This window comes from Takifugu rubripes, chromosome 21, assembly GCF_901000725.2.
Source record: "Takifugu rubripes chromosome 21, fTakRub1.2, whole genome shotgun sequence".
In the NCBI taxonomy this organism is placed as follows: Eukaryota; Metazoa; Chordata; class Actinopteri; order Tetraodontiformes; family Tetraodontidae; genus Takifugu; species Takifugu rubripes.
The window spans coordinates 6,019,299-6,034,562 of NC_042305.1; the positions used below are offsets into that span (position 1 = coordinate 6,019,299).

The 15,264-nt window shown below is 39.9% G+C and overlaps 2 protein-coding genes across 2 annotated transcripts; both read left to right on the forward strand.

The window, feature by feature from the left end:
* Positions 1-1,198: 1,198 nt before the first annotated feature.
* Positions 1,199-12,598, forward strand: ntng2a (netrin g2a). Its single transcript, XM_029829534.1, has 11 exons — positions 1,199-1,569; positions 2,501-2,581; positions 2,668-2,902; positions 5,655-5,913; positions 8,281-8,426; positions 8,568-8,806; positions 9,284-9,456; positions 9,583-9,606; positions 10,835-10,972; positions 12,041-12,186; positions 12,524-12,598. Exons 3-11 carry the CDS (start codon positions 2,678-2,680, stop codon positions 12,596-12,598), a joined length of 1,425 nt encoding a protein of 474 aa, XP_029685394.1. The 5' UTR covers positions 1,199-1,569; positions 2,501-2,581; positions 2,668-2,677.
* A 68-nt stretch (positions 12,599-12,666) lies between these two features.
* Positions 12,667-14,469, forward strand: LOC115247523 (netrin-G2-like). Its single transcript, XM_029829535.1, has 7 exons — positions 12,667-12,856; positions 12,941-13,012; positions 13,215-13,289; positions 13,686-13,853; positions 13,924-14,067; positions 14,153-14,242; positions 14,339-14,469. Exons 1-7 carry the CDS (start codon positions 12,676-12,678, stop codon positions 14,467-14,469), a joined length of 861 nt encoding a protein of 286 aa, XP_029685395.1. The 5' UTR covers positions 12,667-12,675.
* The last annotated feature ends 795 nt before the right edge of the window (positions 14,470-15,264 follow it).

Sequence of the window (15,264 nt, forward strand, 5' to 3'; positions counted from 1 at the left end):
ACCACCCAGATCATTAGCATGCAAATGGTCCACAGGGGCTATATATTTTCAAGCTCTCTCCCCAGCGATTTCAGAACTGAAGAAGCCTTCTGGATAGAAGGCGAAACGTCTTCAAGAGAAGAAACCCAGTCCAGTTGACAGAGAAAACTACCTTGGCTCCAATCCTTCCAACAACAAACCAAAGTTCACACCATTCCAGGAGACCTGGTGACTCGCCACCAAGTGAGGCAGCAGACAAAGGAGAGACACCTCAACCGAAACTAGGTGAACGACTCTATCAACGATCCTGCCAACGACTCTCAGGTGACCACTCGGATCATTAACATGCCAATGGTCCATAGGGGCTATATTTTCAAGCTCGGTCCCCAGCGATTTCAGGACTGAAGAAACCTTCTGGATAGAAGGTGAAACGTCTTCAAAGAGAAGAAACACAGTCTAGTTGACAGAGAAAACTACCTTGGATATATAGTATATAAAGAAATTTTTTAATGCAAACTAAACCTGACCTATGAACGACACAACATGCTAGAAAGCAACTGTTGTGGTCCAGGTCAACATTCTATGAGCATGGAGACAAAGCAAATTATTGGCTCACAGACTGTCAAATTGTCCTCCCAATGAATGCCTCAAATACAGAAAGAATCTGGTTTAACCTCTGACCTGCTGGAAATTAATAATTGTTTTAAAGATTTTTAAAACAAGTGAGCCTCTCCTCCCACCAAGGGGGAAACCATTTGCCAACCTTTGCCACTCAATTCTATTGAGATGGAAGTCTGATCTGCCTCCCATGCATGCTGGCTGAAGGATGTCTTTTAAAACTTGACAAAAATAGGCTGTTGAGCTGTAGCCAGTCAAATTTAATAAGATTTAGAACCCAATTTCTGTCCTAATTAGTAGAACATAATTTATATTTACACCAGACTAAGCTACTGATTGGATAATTATAACATTACATACTAAGGTCACTTTATTAGTCAATTTAATTTGTTTATTTTGGTTTTGTGTATACACTATCTTGGTGTGCTTTCTTTGTCTCAATGGACTTTTTGTCTATGTTTGTCTTTAATTATATAAAACATAAATAGAACAGAAACAGAAATATAAATTAAATAGTAAACGGTATCTTCAAGTATTATTAAGGGGCAAACCATTGCTGATTTATAGCTTTTTCAGTGGAAGGGGAGGAGATGAGCAGGGGATTTGTCTGTTGTATGTCACTAAAATGAATTTATGCTGCAGCTTTCCCTAAAAAAGTCCTAATGAGTGCTGTCCATCTCTTGGTCAATTGATTAAGAGACAGATTAACTGGTTAATTGATAAATTGAGTGGGATACAAATTCAAAATGAAGAGGAAAGTGGGGGCGGAGCAGAATGAGGGGGAGGTGTAGTGAGATGGGAGGAGCATTAAGGAGGAGGACCTGAGAACTGAGTGACAGAGATAAAATGGGTGGATACGAGGTGGGGAGGGGCACAGAGAAATTGGATTGGAATGAGATTAGGAAAGAAACAGAAGAGAAAAAGAGAGGATGAAGAAAATACCTGTTTTCTGTTGACCCTAAAGGCAACCAGGTGAGTGTCATCAGATTAATTGTTACAGTGAGACAGTCATCATGTCATACAGAACAGAAGAAAATTATATTTTGATATTTTATTTTCATATTTTAGTGATTCAGATGTTTGGAGATGTTGATGTGGGTCCTGAATAATCCAGTTAATAGTAGTTAAATCCTTTTCCCTAGGGCATTTTTCCTTCTTATCCTTTCTTCTCTTTCTGGACTGCTTTATTTATGGGGTTATGGCTTATCGGGTACCTACCAGTAGCTTGCTCCGGGGTAACTTGGCACTGCACTGAAGATGTCCTGGCACCTCCTCCTACTACCAGAACACCTCCCAAGTTTTGTACTGCGCACCAGAGCTTGAACCAAGAGCCCTTTGCCTTTTAGCCCAGTCTCCTACAGGCTCAGCTACCACCAACCTAGGGCATTTATTCTTTTCTATTAGAGTGTGTGACCTCTCATTAAAAAACCTCTTAAATTCTAAAAACCTGGTTCAGTGTCTCTGGTTTATAGAACTTTGAGGTTGGACTGGTTAACAAACCAGCATCATTAACCCTTGATGATGTGACTCTGTTCAAACACAATCCAGTGTGAACTAAATTGTGGCCATTTTGGTCAAGTGTTAAATGTTCGGTGACCTCATCTTGTTTGGAGTTGAATGTTTAACATAGATGTCTCCTCCCTTAGATAATACATACTCTATGTGTCAGAATGGCATTTCTTTTTTCTCTCCTTTAATTGAAAGAGACCTGATGAGTTCTGTCCTGATGTAGCTCTTTTTTTTGGACAATGAGTCTGTGGAAAGGTTGTTTGGTCCATCCTCTGTACAGGTCAGAACATTTCAACTGTACTGGAGTGCTGCATGGTCTGTAATGTTCCAGGTTTGTTTAAAATATGTTTGCATTTTTATAAACTCAGTCTCTTCCTTCAAATTATTTTTTCAGTTTTTCCCACAGGATTTCCCACAGATTTGATCTGACATTGCCATTGTGAACCAAGGCTCCAACTGTGAAGGAAAAAAACAGGTAACCATGACATTGTGTTTGATGGTGTAGATTAAAAAGTGGGCAGCGACTTGAATGATGTAACTTTATTGGTTACCTTCTGCCAGTCTGACCAGTATGGCTGCCCAACCCGCCACTATTGCTACATTACTGCTCTTCCTGCCGCTGCTGGTTCAATGTCAGTTTGATGTATGTCGGAATCTGCGGGACTCTGAAGGGGGGCCAGGATGGGAGTTTTACGCATGTCAACCTTCACCTTCCAACATGAAAGAGGTGATGCAGATCAGAGTTGACCCCCCTGGCATCACCTGTGGAAACCCACCTGAGAGATTCTGCACACTGGTCAGTGCCACACAACTGATTGAACACAAACCTGCAGAAAGCTTGTTATTGGACCAATTTACATTTGTGTGTGTGAATGTGCACTGTAAAAAAAAAAAAAAAAAAGAGAGATCCTATATTGACTCCCTGCATCAAGGTTATCTTAATCAATCAATCAATCAATCTTTATTTATATAGCGTCTTATACAATCAAAATTGTTTATCTTAGCAATACATTATAATATAATACATGATTAAGACATTTTTCTAACCAAATCGCACATGCACATGCATCAATGCACTCAAATATATTCACAGACACCCTGCTGTGGGTGTAATTGTTCTTTTGGGGGAAATATATCTGTAAATTATTAATGTAGTGGAGCAGATATAATTAATATTAAATATAAATGATTAATTAATATAATTTCCCAAAGCACATATGCATCGACAAATTCAAACAAGCATGCTTACAGAGCAACCGAAACAGTTTTAAACTGTCATTTAGAATCATTATGATCTTGTAACCAGATCATATTAAACCATTTACATTGTTTTATCATGTGACCAACATTTAGCCAACTTTTAACTAACACTACATAACTACAGCGCAGAATCACCTGATTATCTGATTAGCTACAGTTAGCTTGCGAGCAGCTATGTAAACCAGATTAGTTCAAAGGAGGCAGCAATAGGATTAGTAATCTTATTAACATCAAAGTAAATCTTTACATGTATGTTAGTGGAACACAAACACACACAAAGTCAGGTTCTGATTGGTTGAGAAAAAGATGACACAAAAAAACAACAATCTTCATCTGATTTATTATCAATTACACATGTATAGTGTGGCATATGTTACAATATGCAGATTAACATAAATATGCAGACCCCACAGTGCAAATGCCTAGTGCTTCATGGGAAGTCCTTCATCAGTCTGTGCGTGCGTGTGTATGTGTGTGCATGGTATATACAAATATACAAGGCACCCAATCCCCGTTGCTCCCAAGGTGCTGTAAAGTGCTGCCCATTGCTCCTGTGCCCGGCCTATGTGTGTGTTCACTACTGGTGTGTAAAACAAAATGGGTTAAATGCAGAGGTCAGATTCATTGTCAAGAATTGATGTGTGTGCAAACATTTCATTTTCTTCTTCTGAATACAATAGATCACAAAATTAAATCCCTAAGAAATTCTTTTTAGACAGGACCATGACCATGGTGTACAGGCACTGCTTGCTTCATTGTTGAAGGCTGTTGATGAAGTTGGAATTAATGGTTTTCGAGGGATAACCTTCCTGAACAGTGGAAGTGTCTACCTGCAGCCCTGATGAGAGGACTATATACGTGCAGTGCGTGCATGGGTCAGAAGACCAAAAAATTGACATGGCTACATTTGCTAACAATTAATTTCACTGAGGGATTTGCCATTCAGCAGTCAAAGCAATGTTGATAAATTGCCTATTAAAGAATTGGGCCCACCCAGACCAAATTCAAATATCAATCAGGTGTCAACAAAAGTGAGACGTCCTCATATCACCGAGCGGCTGCACAATCCGAGAGGGCGCGTGCGTGCGTGCGTGTGTGTGCGTGCCCAACAAAAGCGGGAGGACATACAGTCGTGGATTACCAGGAGCTGGTACAAATGGAAAACGTGGCTAATACTCTGATTTACTACCCCTGTGTCTGGCTTCACCCTGATACCAACATCGACACTCCTGGACAAAGACAGGTGTCAGTTATATAATGCCATCTCTGGAAAAAGAGAAGAAACGTGAAGCTTCAAAGATACATATGGACACCTGCCTAAAACTTTCAGCCTTTGCGACAGTTAACATGGCAGCACAGTTGGATGAGAGCTACAGGACAGCTGTGTGCTCTCACAACGGTGAGGTGCCCAAGAACCTAGACCACCTTATTGGCTGTGTAAAGTTCTGTGGAGTGTTTGATTTAGCTTTGCAAGACATGGATAAAAGTAATGGAGCCAGCAACCCTGGGATTTTTTGTGGACTGGTCAATAGTGGCGGGTTCTCCTTCACCAGCCATCTTGTGGGTGCCATGTTTTACTGGCATCTGACAACATTCCCTGAAGAGGCTCTGAATACCACAGTGAGGGAATACCCTATGCTAAACAAAATCTCAGGAATTAAATTTATCTCATCTATGAAAGGGGCTGCTGTGGAGCTCTGGCCAGGTTCTACAGAGCTATAACATAAAGGACCCCTTTCTGAGACTGTGGTGTTGTTGATCAATCTTATAAGCACCGTGTTGAAGAGAATCAAGAAGTTCCTGAGAAATACAATCAGATTGGAATGTCTGAATGCATTGGCTATGATGAACATGCCCGATTTCTATGAGAGGGTAAAAGGTCACTATGCCTGCTTGAAAGAGAAGCCAGAAAAATTACAGTACAAGTGATTAGTGAGTGTGTTATTAAATGGTGAGTTTTGTTGGTATCCACATATTAAATTGTAAATAGTTGTATTGATTGCATATTGCAAGCCAAATGTTCACTGAATATGTTTTAAAGTGATTTTTTTTAGTGTCAAACCAAATAAGAAAATGGAATGTAACATCATAACATGAGCTCAGTCTTTAATTTATTATTATTTTTTCCATTGAACGTTTCCAATTATTGCAACAGTAACCCCCTCAGAAATTTGTCAGGAGCCACCACTATTTGCTAGACTGTGAACACTGTGAATATTTGACACTTCAGTTTTCCAAATAATCAGGTACAGGCCTGACTAAACATTGTCCTGCTCATTGTGCTGCAGGAGAACCCATACCTGTGCAGTGATGAGTGTGATGCCTCCAGCCCTGACCTGTCTCACCCACCACAGCTGATGGGAGACAGGGAGCGGGGAGGACTCATCACCTATTGGCAATCAGTCACATGGTCCAAGTTTCCTGAACCACTATTGGCCAACATCACTCTGTCATGGAACAAAAGTCTGGAGCTAGTTGATGACATCACACTCACTTTTGAGTATGGCCGACCAACCAGCATGGTGCTGGAGAAATCACTGGACAAAGGTGAAAAATGTGATCTACCTCTTGCTTGTAACTATTTGTGCCTTTCAAAATAAAGCTGCTGGCAAATACAATGTGAAAAGCAATATCAGATCGAAGGGAATATGGAAAGTGAATGTACTTGTTAGGGGTAGGGTTATACCACAAAGAGCCAATGTTGAATTGAAATTAATTGAATTTGTTTATTTGTCAATTTCTTCACATGTACTTGACATACAAAGAAATTGAGATTGCATTTCTCACTGACAAGCAGGTTTTAAACAACAGAGTGCGCAGGCACAACAGAAACAAATACCTTAAGGCCTATCCTGTTTAACTGGTACTAAAATAGGAGGATTTAAATTACAGGATACAAATTTAACGATAGTTGTGTTTCAACAGTATATTTGGAAAGTAGTGTACTGTGGGGTAGCAGCCCTGGTTTTAAGTGTTGGTGAGCGTTTTTAGTGCATAGTGCTTATAGCAGCAGTAAGGCTACCAGTAATAATGATAAAAATAATAGCAGCATGTGTTTGTAGGTTACATAGTGCAGATCAACTCTGTGAGTCAGTGATTGCTTTTAGGGGGGATTCAGGCAGTTTGTTGGCTCTGCTGGCTGGGGCTGAGGGTGGGTAGGGGAGGGGAGGGAGTTCAGAAGTTTCGCAGAAAACTGTTCGTGAGTCTGGTAGTGTGAAAGTGGAGACTCCTGTACCTCATTCCAGATGGCAGGAGCCTGAACAGGTTGAGTGCGTTTGGCTTGCATCGCTCACAATTGTGATGGCTTTGCGGGTCAGATGGGTGGTGTATGTGTCGTACAGGGAGGGGAGTGGTGCACCAATAATCCTCCCAGCTATGTTCACGATGCGCTGTAGGGCTTTCCTGTATTACCTCATAAGTACTGAATCAATAAATAGTGAGCATTTTAACAAAATCAGATTCTTGAAAATTGGAGGCAAAATCAGATGATAATTGCTGGGCATTTAAACAAAGAACTGAGAAATCCACTTTAATAATTTACTTTATCACAATATCTAAACCTCTGAATCTGAAAATGGGTCCATGTAATGCCTTAAGAGTTTAGATGTTTACAACATCAAGTGGTGTTTAAAACAGAGATGATAAAGAGATGGTCAATGCAGCCATTACTTTTACTTGGACTTCATTTTCTACCTGTTACCTGTAGGTTTTGATGTTTCGGTTTGGACTTCTACACCAAGTTTGCTTTCCTTTAAAGTTTGAACTAATTTTATCATTCTTAATTGAACTGGGCCTTCTTGCTCTTCCTCATCACCCAGCTACACTCTACTCTAGTGCCAGTTCTCACCTACAGTCTCATGTTTCATAATTGTGTATATTTGTGCCTGATTTATTACACAGCCACAAAATTAAAAGGAACCATTCATAGTGCAATTACAGTGTACAATTTAGTCCAAATCCCCATGAGTTTAATCAAGTGTTCTCTATGGAGACTTACAACCACAGGGATCTGATAAATCAAAATTTATTAAAAATTTATCCTGGTGGCAAGTCAAATGGTCTCAAACATTGTAACTGTCATAAAGTTTTGCTGTACATCAAATCTAAAAAATGAGAGTGACTCACCAAAAAAAGGCTTCCAAAACATGGTTAGTACACACTGGGTCTATAATAACTGGAATTGTTCAATGCATCATGACCGAATGCCAGAGCAGAGAATGAGAAAGGTTGAACTAACTGAAGTTTGGCATGGAATGAGGTCAAGTCCAGGTTAATTTTCCAAACAAGGCATGGAGGACAAAAATCCAAAGATCAAATTTTGGCTATGAAGTGGACTACAAACAGCAACCCAAATTTAGGTAAAGTCATCAAAAACTATGTATGAATCTGTTGGGGAGAAAGTGATCAGTTTTCTTCCCATGCTGTTGCCATCAGAGGAATGAGACGGAAGCTTCAGTTTACTTGCTGTAAGGGCAACCACACGTCTGCAGTGTGGGCTACAAGTGTGGGCCCTGGTGAGGTTTATTCTTATACTAGCACACGAACATGTAAGATTACAATAAGCGTAAGTGTAAACGTCATATGATAAAGCATAAGCGTCACATGATAAAACAAAGCATGATATATACAAAAGGAACATATAAGAAAATGGGGGATGGAGTGTCACAGGATGTTCAGGTTGTCCCCTGCTATCCCGAGGTGATAGAACATCAGCTAAAGTAGGTCAGGGTTCTGGTCAGGAGTGATAATAAGTAGTTACAGCATTGTTATATGAACAGTTTGAACCTAAAAGAATCCAGAACAAATCAAGGACAAAAACAAAAAGAAACCTGGATCCTCACAAAAGCTTCAACAAGTGGACATACATCATAGATGACTGAGGCTGTAAGTTGTAAGAATTTGTTGATGTTTCAGGTGTAACCTGGCAGCCATATCAATATTACGCTGATGACTGTCTGGAGGCTTTTGGAATGTCACCCAAAAGGGTCTCTGATTTAGCACCAAGTAACTTAACCCGGGTCATTTGTACTGAGCAGTACTCTCGCTGGGTTGGGGCAAAGGTAGGTGTTTATTTTCCTACTGGAACAGTCTCATTTCAGGACTAAATTATCATGATCATGACAACATTGATATATCATTGAAGCATTAATCAATATTTGTGCAATGAGACAGTTTACTTGCTCAATGTCTTTCACCAACAGGAAGAGAAAATTGTTGTATTTGAGGTGCGTGCTAGGTTTGGAGTGTTCGCAGGTCCAAAGTTGATCAACATGGACGCCTTGTACACCCGTATGGAGATCATGAAGAATCTGAAAGACTTCTTCACCTTCACCAACCTGCGGTTGCGACTCCTGCGTCCAGCACTGGGAGGAACCTATGTTCAGAGAGATAACTTGCTCAAATACTTCTATGCAATTTCAAATATCGATGTACCAGCAAGGTAACATCTAAATTTGGTAAAACGTGCTATGCTACTTCCCCACCCCTTTGCCAAAAAAATCTATTTAGATTTATTTAGCTAGAGCATGTCACAGTCACATATCTGGGATATTTACAGAAACCCAGCTGGAGCGGGAGGTTCTGACAGAACTTCTTCATACCCCCTGATAACACTGTATCACAACCATTCAAGAACAAATGCTGGACGAACATTCAGCATCATTCTGACTTAGTCTGACCTGATCTTTGTAATGTTAAATGAAAAATAGTGCTCCTGGAAACCTTTATATGAGCGTCAAAGGTCAGATCCAGCTCAACTGTTACTCCAAAGTTCCTCACAGACAAACTAGAGGCTAAAGCCATGATCCTCCAGAGTCCTGATGAGATTAGCTGATCATTAATATGCCATATGCATATCATGCAGACCATTTTCACTGTAGAAATGTATTTCAATAACAAATGTGTATGTCTCCTGCAGGTGTAAATGTAACCTCCATGCATCTCAGTGCATGTTACGTGATGCAACACTCCAATGTGAATGTGATCACAACACAAGTGGACAGGACTGTCAACGATGCAGCCTTGGGTTTGAATCTCAAAGCTGGAAACCAGGATCATATCTGCCTCTGCCCAAAGGCACAGCCAACATCTGTATGTACCTGAAAACCTCCAAATACATCCAATGATTACATTTTTAGTGAAACTGAAAATGTTTTCATGTTTTAGACAACTATTTAATTTTTCCTCTACACACTGATCCTTTCACATGTTTTACAGGTGAAGCAACAGAAACAGCAGCCAGTAAGCACCCCTGTTCAGCTGGTGTCTGGTTTTCTGTCTGTGTGATCATCTGTTCGCCCGTGCATGAACACACCTTTTTTCTGATCATGTCTGTCTGTCACACTGACAACAGTACTATTGTTGTCATTGTTGCATTATGAGATCAAGACGTAAGCACCAGTACAACAAGCTCAGATACCAACCAGTCACAGTTGATAGATTTAGGACTATGAACCAATGATAAAATCAATTCATACCTCACACACTAATAGAACCTTTTTAGGGTTCAGTTGTATTTGTGGATAATGATAATTTCAGAGTATATCTTTCAATGAATTAAGAATATATTTCTATCTTCTAACAACAAAATTTGATGATTTAGGTTAGTTAATAACAGTGCGCGCGCACACACACACACACACACACACACACACACACACACACACACACACACACATCCTTGTACTTCTAACTTTGTGAGAACTGATAAGCTTTTACAACACCCGTATTCTAAGCCTAGACTAAAACCTATTCTATTTAATATTGTGATTGGTTATTTTCTGCCGATCTTTACTACGTAAATGCTTAGAAAAATGTCCTTTTCACACTGGGAACAGTCTGGCTGTTTGTGAGCCAGGTCTGGAGTCAGGCGGGCCTCATTTATACCTCAGTATACATGCTCTATTTGGACTAGCTCCACTTGTTGGGTTAGGGTTTCACAGTAACTGTGCTGGGTAGAGTCTGTGTCTGACAGACTTGCAGTATTTTCAACAATTCATTTGCAAAAAATGTTAGCTCATGACCTAGCATGCATAAAGAAGATCATTACATCAAACTCTTGTTAATTATCATTTAGATATTATATCAACATTCCATCAGAAGCAGGAGTGTTAAGGAAACACTTCCTAATTGTAAAAGCATCTACCTCTCTGAAAATCAAAATTTCACACTCAATGAAGTTACGGTAAATGGTTGTAAAACTAATCAGGGCTTTGCTGAAACAAAGACTGTTTTAGTAAAGCCGATTTCAACAGGTCAAGGAAGCATACCACTATGAACTATAATTAGCAGGAATTTAAAGGCGACAAACATAACACATAAAACAACAAAAGCCTTATCTGCAGCTTTAAAGTCTGGGTTGCGTTTCTCATATTTAACTAAAGCAGAGATTTCCAGTTTTTGGCCTTCTGACATATTGCTTAGCATTCATGGAAAAACAAAAACTAATGTAACTTTTCCTCTCTGACAGTGGCTGGTGACTCAAACCCAACAGCTTCTATCAGACCTTCTGCCACATCAGATGGAGTTACTGACATTGTTAGAGACACTACTACTATCACTTCTACATCTGAGACTACTACGACAACTTCTACTGACAATATTTTAGGTACTGCTACTACTGTCACTGCAACTGGTGGTTCATTCCTTAATGATGGTATTGTCACTGCCAGTACAGCTTCTGCTAATACACAGAGTACTACCACACTTTTAATGTATGGAGTGATCAAAGATGAAACTTCGACAAGCACTCCAAATATTCTTATCGTCAGAGGTACCACTGATACCTCTGATTCTGTAGAAACTACTAGTAGTACTAATAATGCCATTGTATTTGATGCTGAGAGTGTTTCTAGTATTAATATTCCCATTACTAACACTTTATTTTTGACTTACTTTATTAGTACTAGTGTTACTGTTACCGTTCCTAATAAAAGTTTAGATTCTGCAACAATGGTTGACACAGGTACTGCAGTGGCATTTCCAGACTTAACTGATACAGCAGTACAAAAAGCAGACACAGCATCCGGGAGCTCAGCCCTGGGAACTGGTGACACAGTTCCTATACCACTAGGGACTACCACTGCTTGTGTGACTTGTTATACCACTTTCACCAGCTCTGCCACTGCTACCTCGTCATCGGACAGCACAGACACTACCATCTCTGGGACTTATGCTCCAAACGAGATCATCAGTACTACCCGACTGAATGATGGTACTGAAACATCAAGAGGAGCACCAACAACAGCAGCCATCCCAGAATTAATTCCACGCAGTGCTGAGCCTCCCTGTAATTTGGCAGTAGACTGTTCATTCACAGCAAGAAATGAGAGAACTTTTCCTTCAGATATTCCAATGAAACCACTACTTCCTGATGTATCTGTCATGCCAGAACTTCTGTCAGTACTAATCCCCGATATCCCTGTGGAAGTACCATATTCCAGTTTTCCACTGCCAGATATAAGTTGTTGTGACGTACCTCCAAGAGTGCCCAAGCTTAACATATCTCCCTCCGAGGAAGGCCAACTTAATATAGCCCTACCTGATGTGCCTCTTTTTAATGAAACACTTCAAAGCAAACCTTTTACAAATGAACCACCTCCAGATTCACCTTTAATAACTATGTCTTCTACTCAAACTCCTCTGTATATAATTCTCCCAAATGTACCTCTTCCAGACAAACCTCTGCCTGCTGTATCTCCCAAAGAACTTCGCTTTGATGACCCCTCCACTGATGTATCTCTAGTGGATGTACTAACTCCAGATATACCTTCTCCTGCTGTACTTCGTCCATATTTACCTCTCCTTGATATACCTCCAGAAGTACCTCGTCTTGATGAAATCCCTCCTGACACACTTCCCACTTATCTGTCTCCTGTGGATGTACTTACTCCAGATATATTATCTACTACAGCGCTACTTCTAGATATAGTTCCTGGAACACTTTCATCTAAGAGCCAAGACAATCTACGTGAGCCTTTACTAGATGCAGTGTCAGCTAAAGTTTCTGTTGTGTCCTTAATGTCCTCTTCTGAACAAGTTGGACACAATGCTGTACCAGATAAAACCATTGATCAGCCTGATTCCGTAATTGATTTGCCCCCTGTGAAATTCAACTTCTCTTTTGTGGACGTTTCTAAGTCATTTGACCCCGTGTTAGATTCTGTGCCAGTATTCGTTGATGATCCTCGGAATATTTCAGATGATTCCAGTGCACCTACTAACCATCTTATAACAAAGCCTTTGGAGTCTGGCTATAACTCTGTTTTGGAACAGCCAAACAATGACAAAGTAAATGATGAAACTGGATCTATGGGGCTGATTTCCTCTTCCCAAAACAGTGAAAGTAAAAAATACAAGCTAGATTTAACCCAAGAAGAAGAGTCACTGGTTGTTCAGGCGGAAGGACAGTCACCCACAGTTGTATCAACACAAGAGTCAGAAAACAAAGGTCCTGAAGACAAGAATATAGAAGACCAGAATCAAGAAACAGGTAAAAATGTAGCTCAGATTGGTGATGTAATACGGTGAAAATGTAGCTGATGAAAATAAAGATTTTCCATTTCTGATTATTCAGTCACTGAGCCCAATAAGCAAACTAAAGACACTGGTAGAGAAGAGAAAGATGACAAAGGCTATGAGAAAAAAGGTATGCCACTGGCCGTTATTAGAAGTGACATTAGTATTAGTCCTAGCCCTAATCATAGAACTCATAGCACCATAGAAAAAGCACACCTGGTATATCTTGGTGTTTACCCAAAAATGAATTTGATGAGAAAGAGCAAAAGACAAATATCAGTTACAGAAATTGATCTGTTTACCTTTGTTGTGTACCGTTTTTGTGCCCAAAGCAACACAGAAGATTCTGATTCCAGGGGGTTCAAAGTTCAGTCAACTGTCCAAAATTGCCTACATCAGCTTCCAAGGTAAGACTACCTTGGCACGTTCAGATGCCATTGACCACTACAGGATAGGGAAAGTGGAGATGTCCATCTCCCCGTAAGCAGTCCATACCCCCCCACTCAAAGTTAAATACATTTTTCGTTTGTTAAAATTAAATAAATAAACAATAATAAAAACCTTCCCCCGGAAACTTGCTCAAGCCTGAACTGTCTATTTCTCTGTACCTGTTTTTACAGTTTGGTCTTGCATTCATCAATGGTGTTGATTGGGTTGATGCAGTCAATAGAAATTCTTCCTAAACAGATATCACAAATCAACAGGAAAAATGCTAATCAATAATCAGTCAAAAATCCCTCTTCATTTACGTCCCTTTTTTTGTAATTTATTCTCTGCCTTTCTCTCAATTGTCTTATGCCCAGATTGTGAGTGTAACGATCACTCAAGTCGTTGCAGTTACATTGATTTCATCAATGTTGTCACATGTGTGAGCTGTAAACACAACACACGGGGTCAGAGGTGTCAGTACTGTCGTCTTGGGTTCTATAGAAATGCTTCACTTCCGCTCAGTGATGAGAACGTTTGTGCTGGTCAGTAATGCACACATTCAATATTTGTTATCATTACAGTGGTTTGTGAATAATTTTGGTGTTTGTACAGTGTGTAACTGTGATGAAGAACGCAGTGTTTCCCCTCACTGTTCGGATGATGGCATATGCCAGTGTAAACCTGGGGCCTCAGGGCGTCGTTGTGACTCCTGCCTACCTGGATATACCTGGAGAGGTAATGGATCAGGCTGCACAGGTGAGCTGTTGCGACATTTCTACAACTACAGTGCAGGTTTTAATTAAACTAAATTAATTAACACTTGATCATATTGTGCTCTCAGAAAAGATGTGTGATGAGGAGAATTTGATTTGTCGGAACGGAGGAACGTGCATTAACTTTCAGCGTTGCATGTGTCCCGACAGCTTTACAGGCATGTAACGCACACGTTAATTTAATTGTTCTGAAGTTTGATGTTACAAGTTAGTGAGCAGTCTAATGGCTGGGTCTGGTAATGTCACATTTTCAGGTGTGTTTTGTGAGAAGAGCATCTGCCTTAAGGAGAACAGCTGCCTTGATGATACAAATGGCTCCTCTACCACTCTAACTGTACAGCTTTACCTGCTGACCCTGGGGGTTATATCATCTACCTTCTACTGACCACTCGTTCTCTTTAAAAACAGGGTCTCATATGTCACACTAAGTTAATTTGCACATTCAGGAACAATAGATAGCACCAGCAACTAACAACCCACTCTCCTGTTCAGTCATATCTGCAGAGACATCACATCGAATCAGTAGCATATCGGTGCAAGTCAGGAATCACAGCATTTTTATTAGTCGTCTTGGAATATACTGCATTCAGTTAGATTTTACTGTAGCTGAAGCATATGATGTTGATGAGGTAAGTATCTCTCATCATAGTCATATTTCAACTCAAAATAAACTAATGGATTCTCAGAGATTATCTTAACATCCGTGTAGCTTGTTTGTCATTCGAAAGGTGAAAATTAGTTCCTCAGCACTTACTAGCCTACATGATTCAGTTTAATTTTGATTGACTTTAGAAATTGCTACTTGGTGGTGCCCGTGGTCATGGCATTCAAATCCAAAAACATTATTGAAAAGTATCTGTATATAACAGTATGCTGTATATAAATTTTGTACAGTTTTGTTAAATAAAGCCTTGATTATATTCCAGCCTTTGGTCTCATTGCTTAAGTTGTACTTGCTGAAAACATTTTCTATTTGTGACATACATATGTACCGTATAGAAGAGTCCTAGGGTCACTCATGATGGGAAAAGAGAGAGGAAGAAGATTTTGACTTTACCTTGCACTTCAAGAATAAAGACAAAAGGTTGAGGAAATGTGGAAATGCAATGTCGAGGATAAAGGCAAAAGGACTTTGTCTTAAGTTTGCTTCAGATTTGTAGCTTTCTATTCAGCAGTCAAG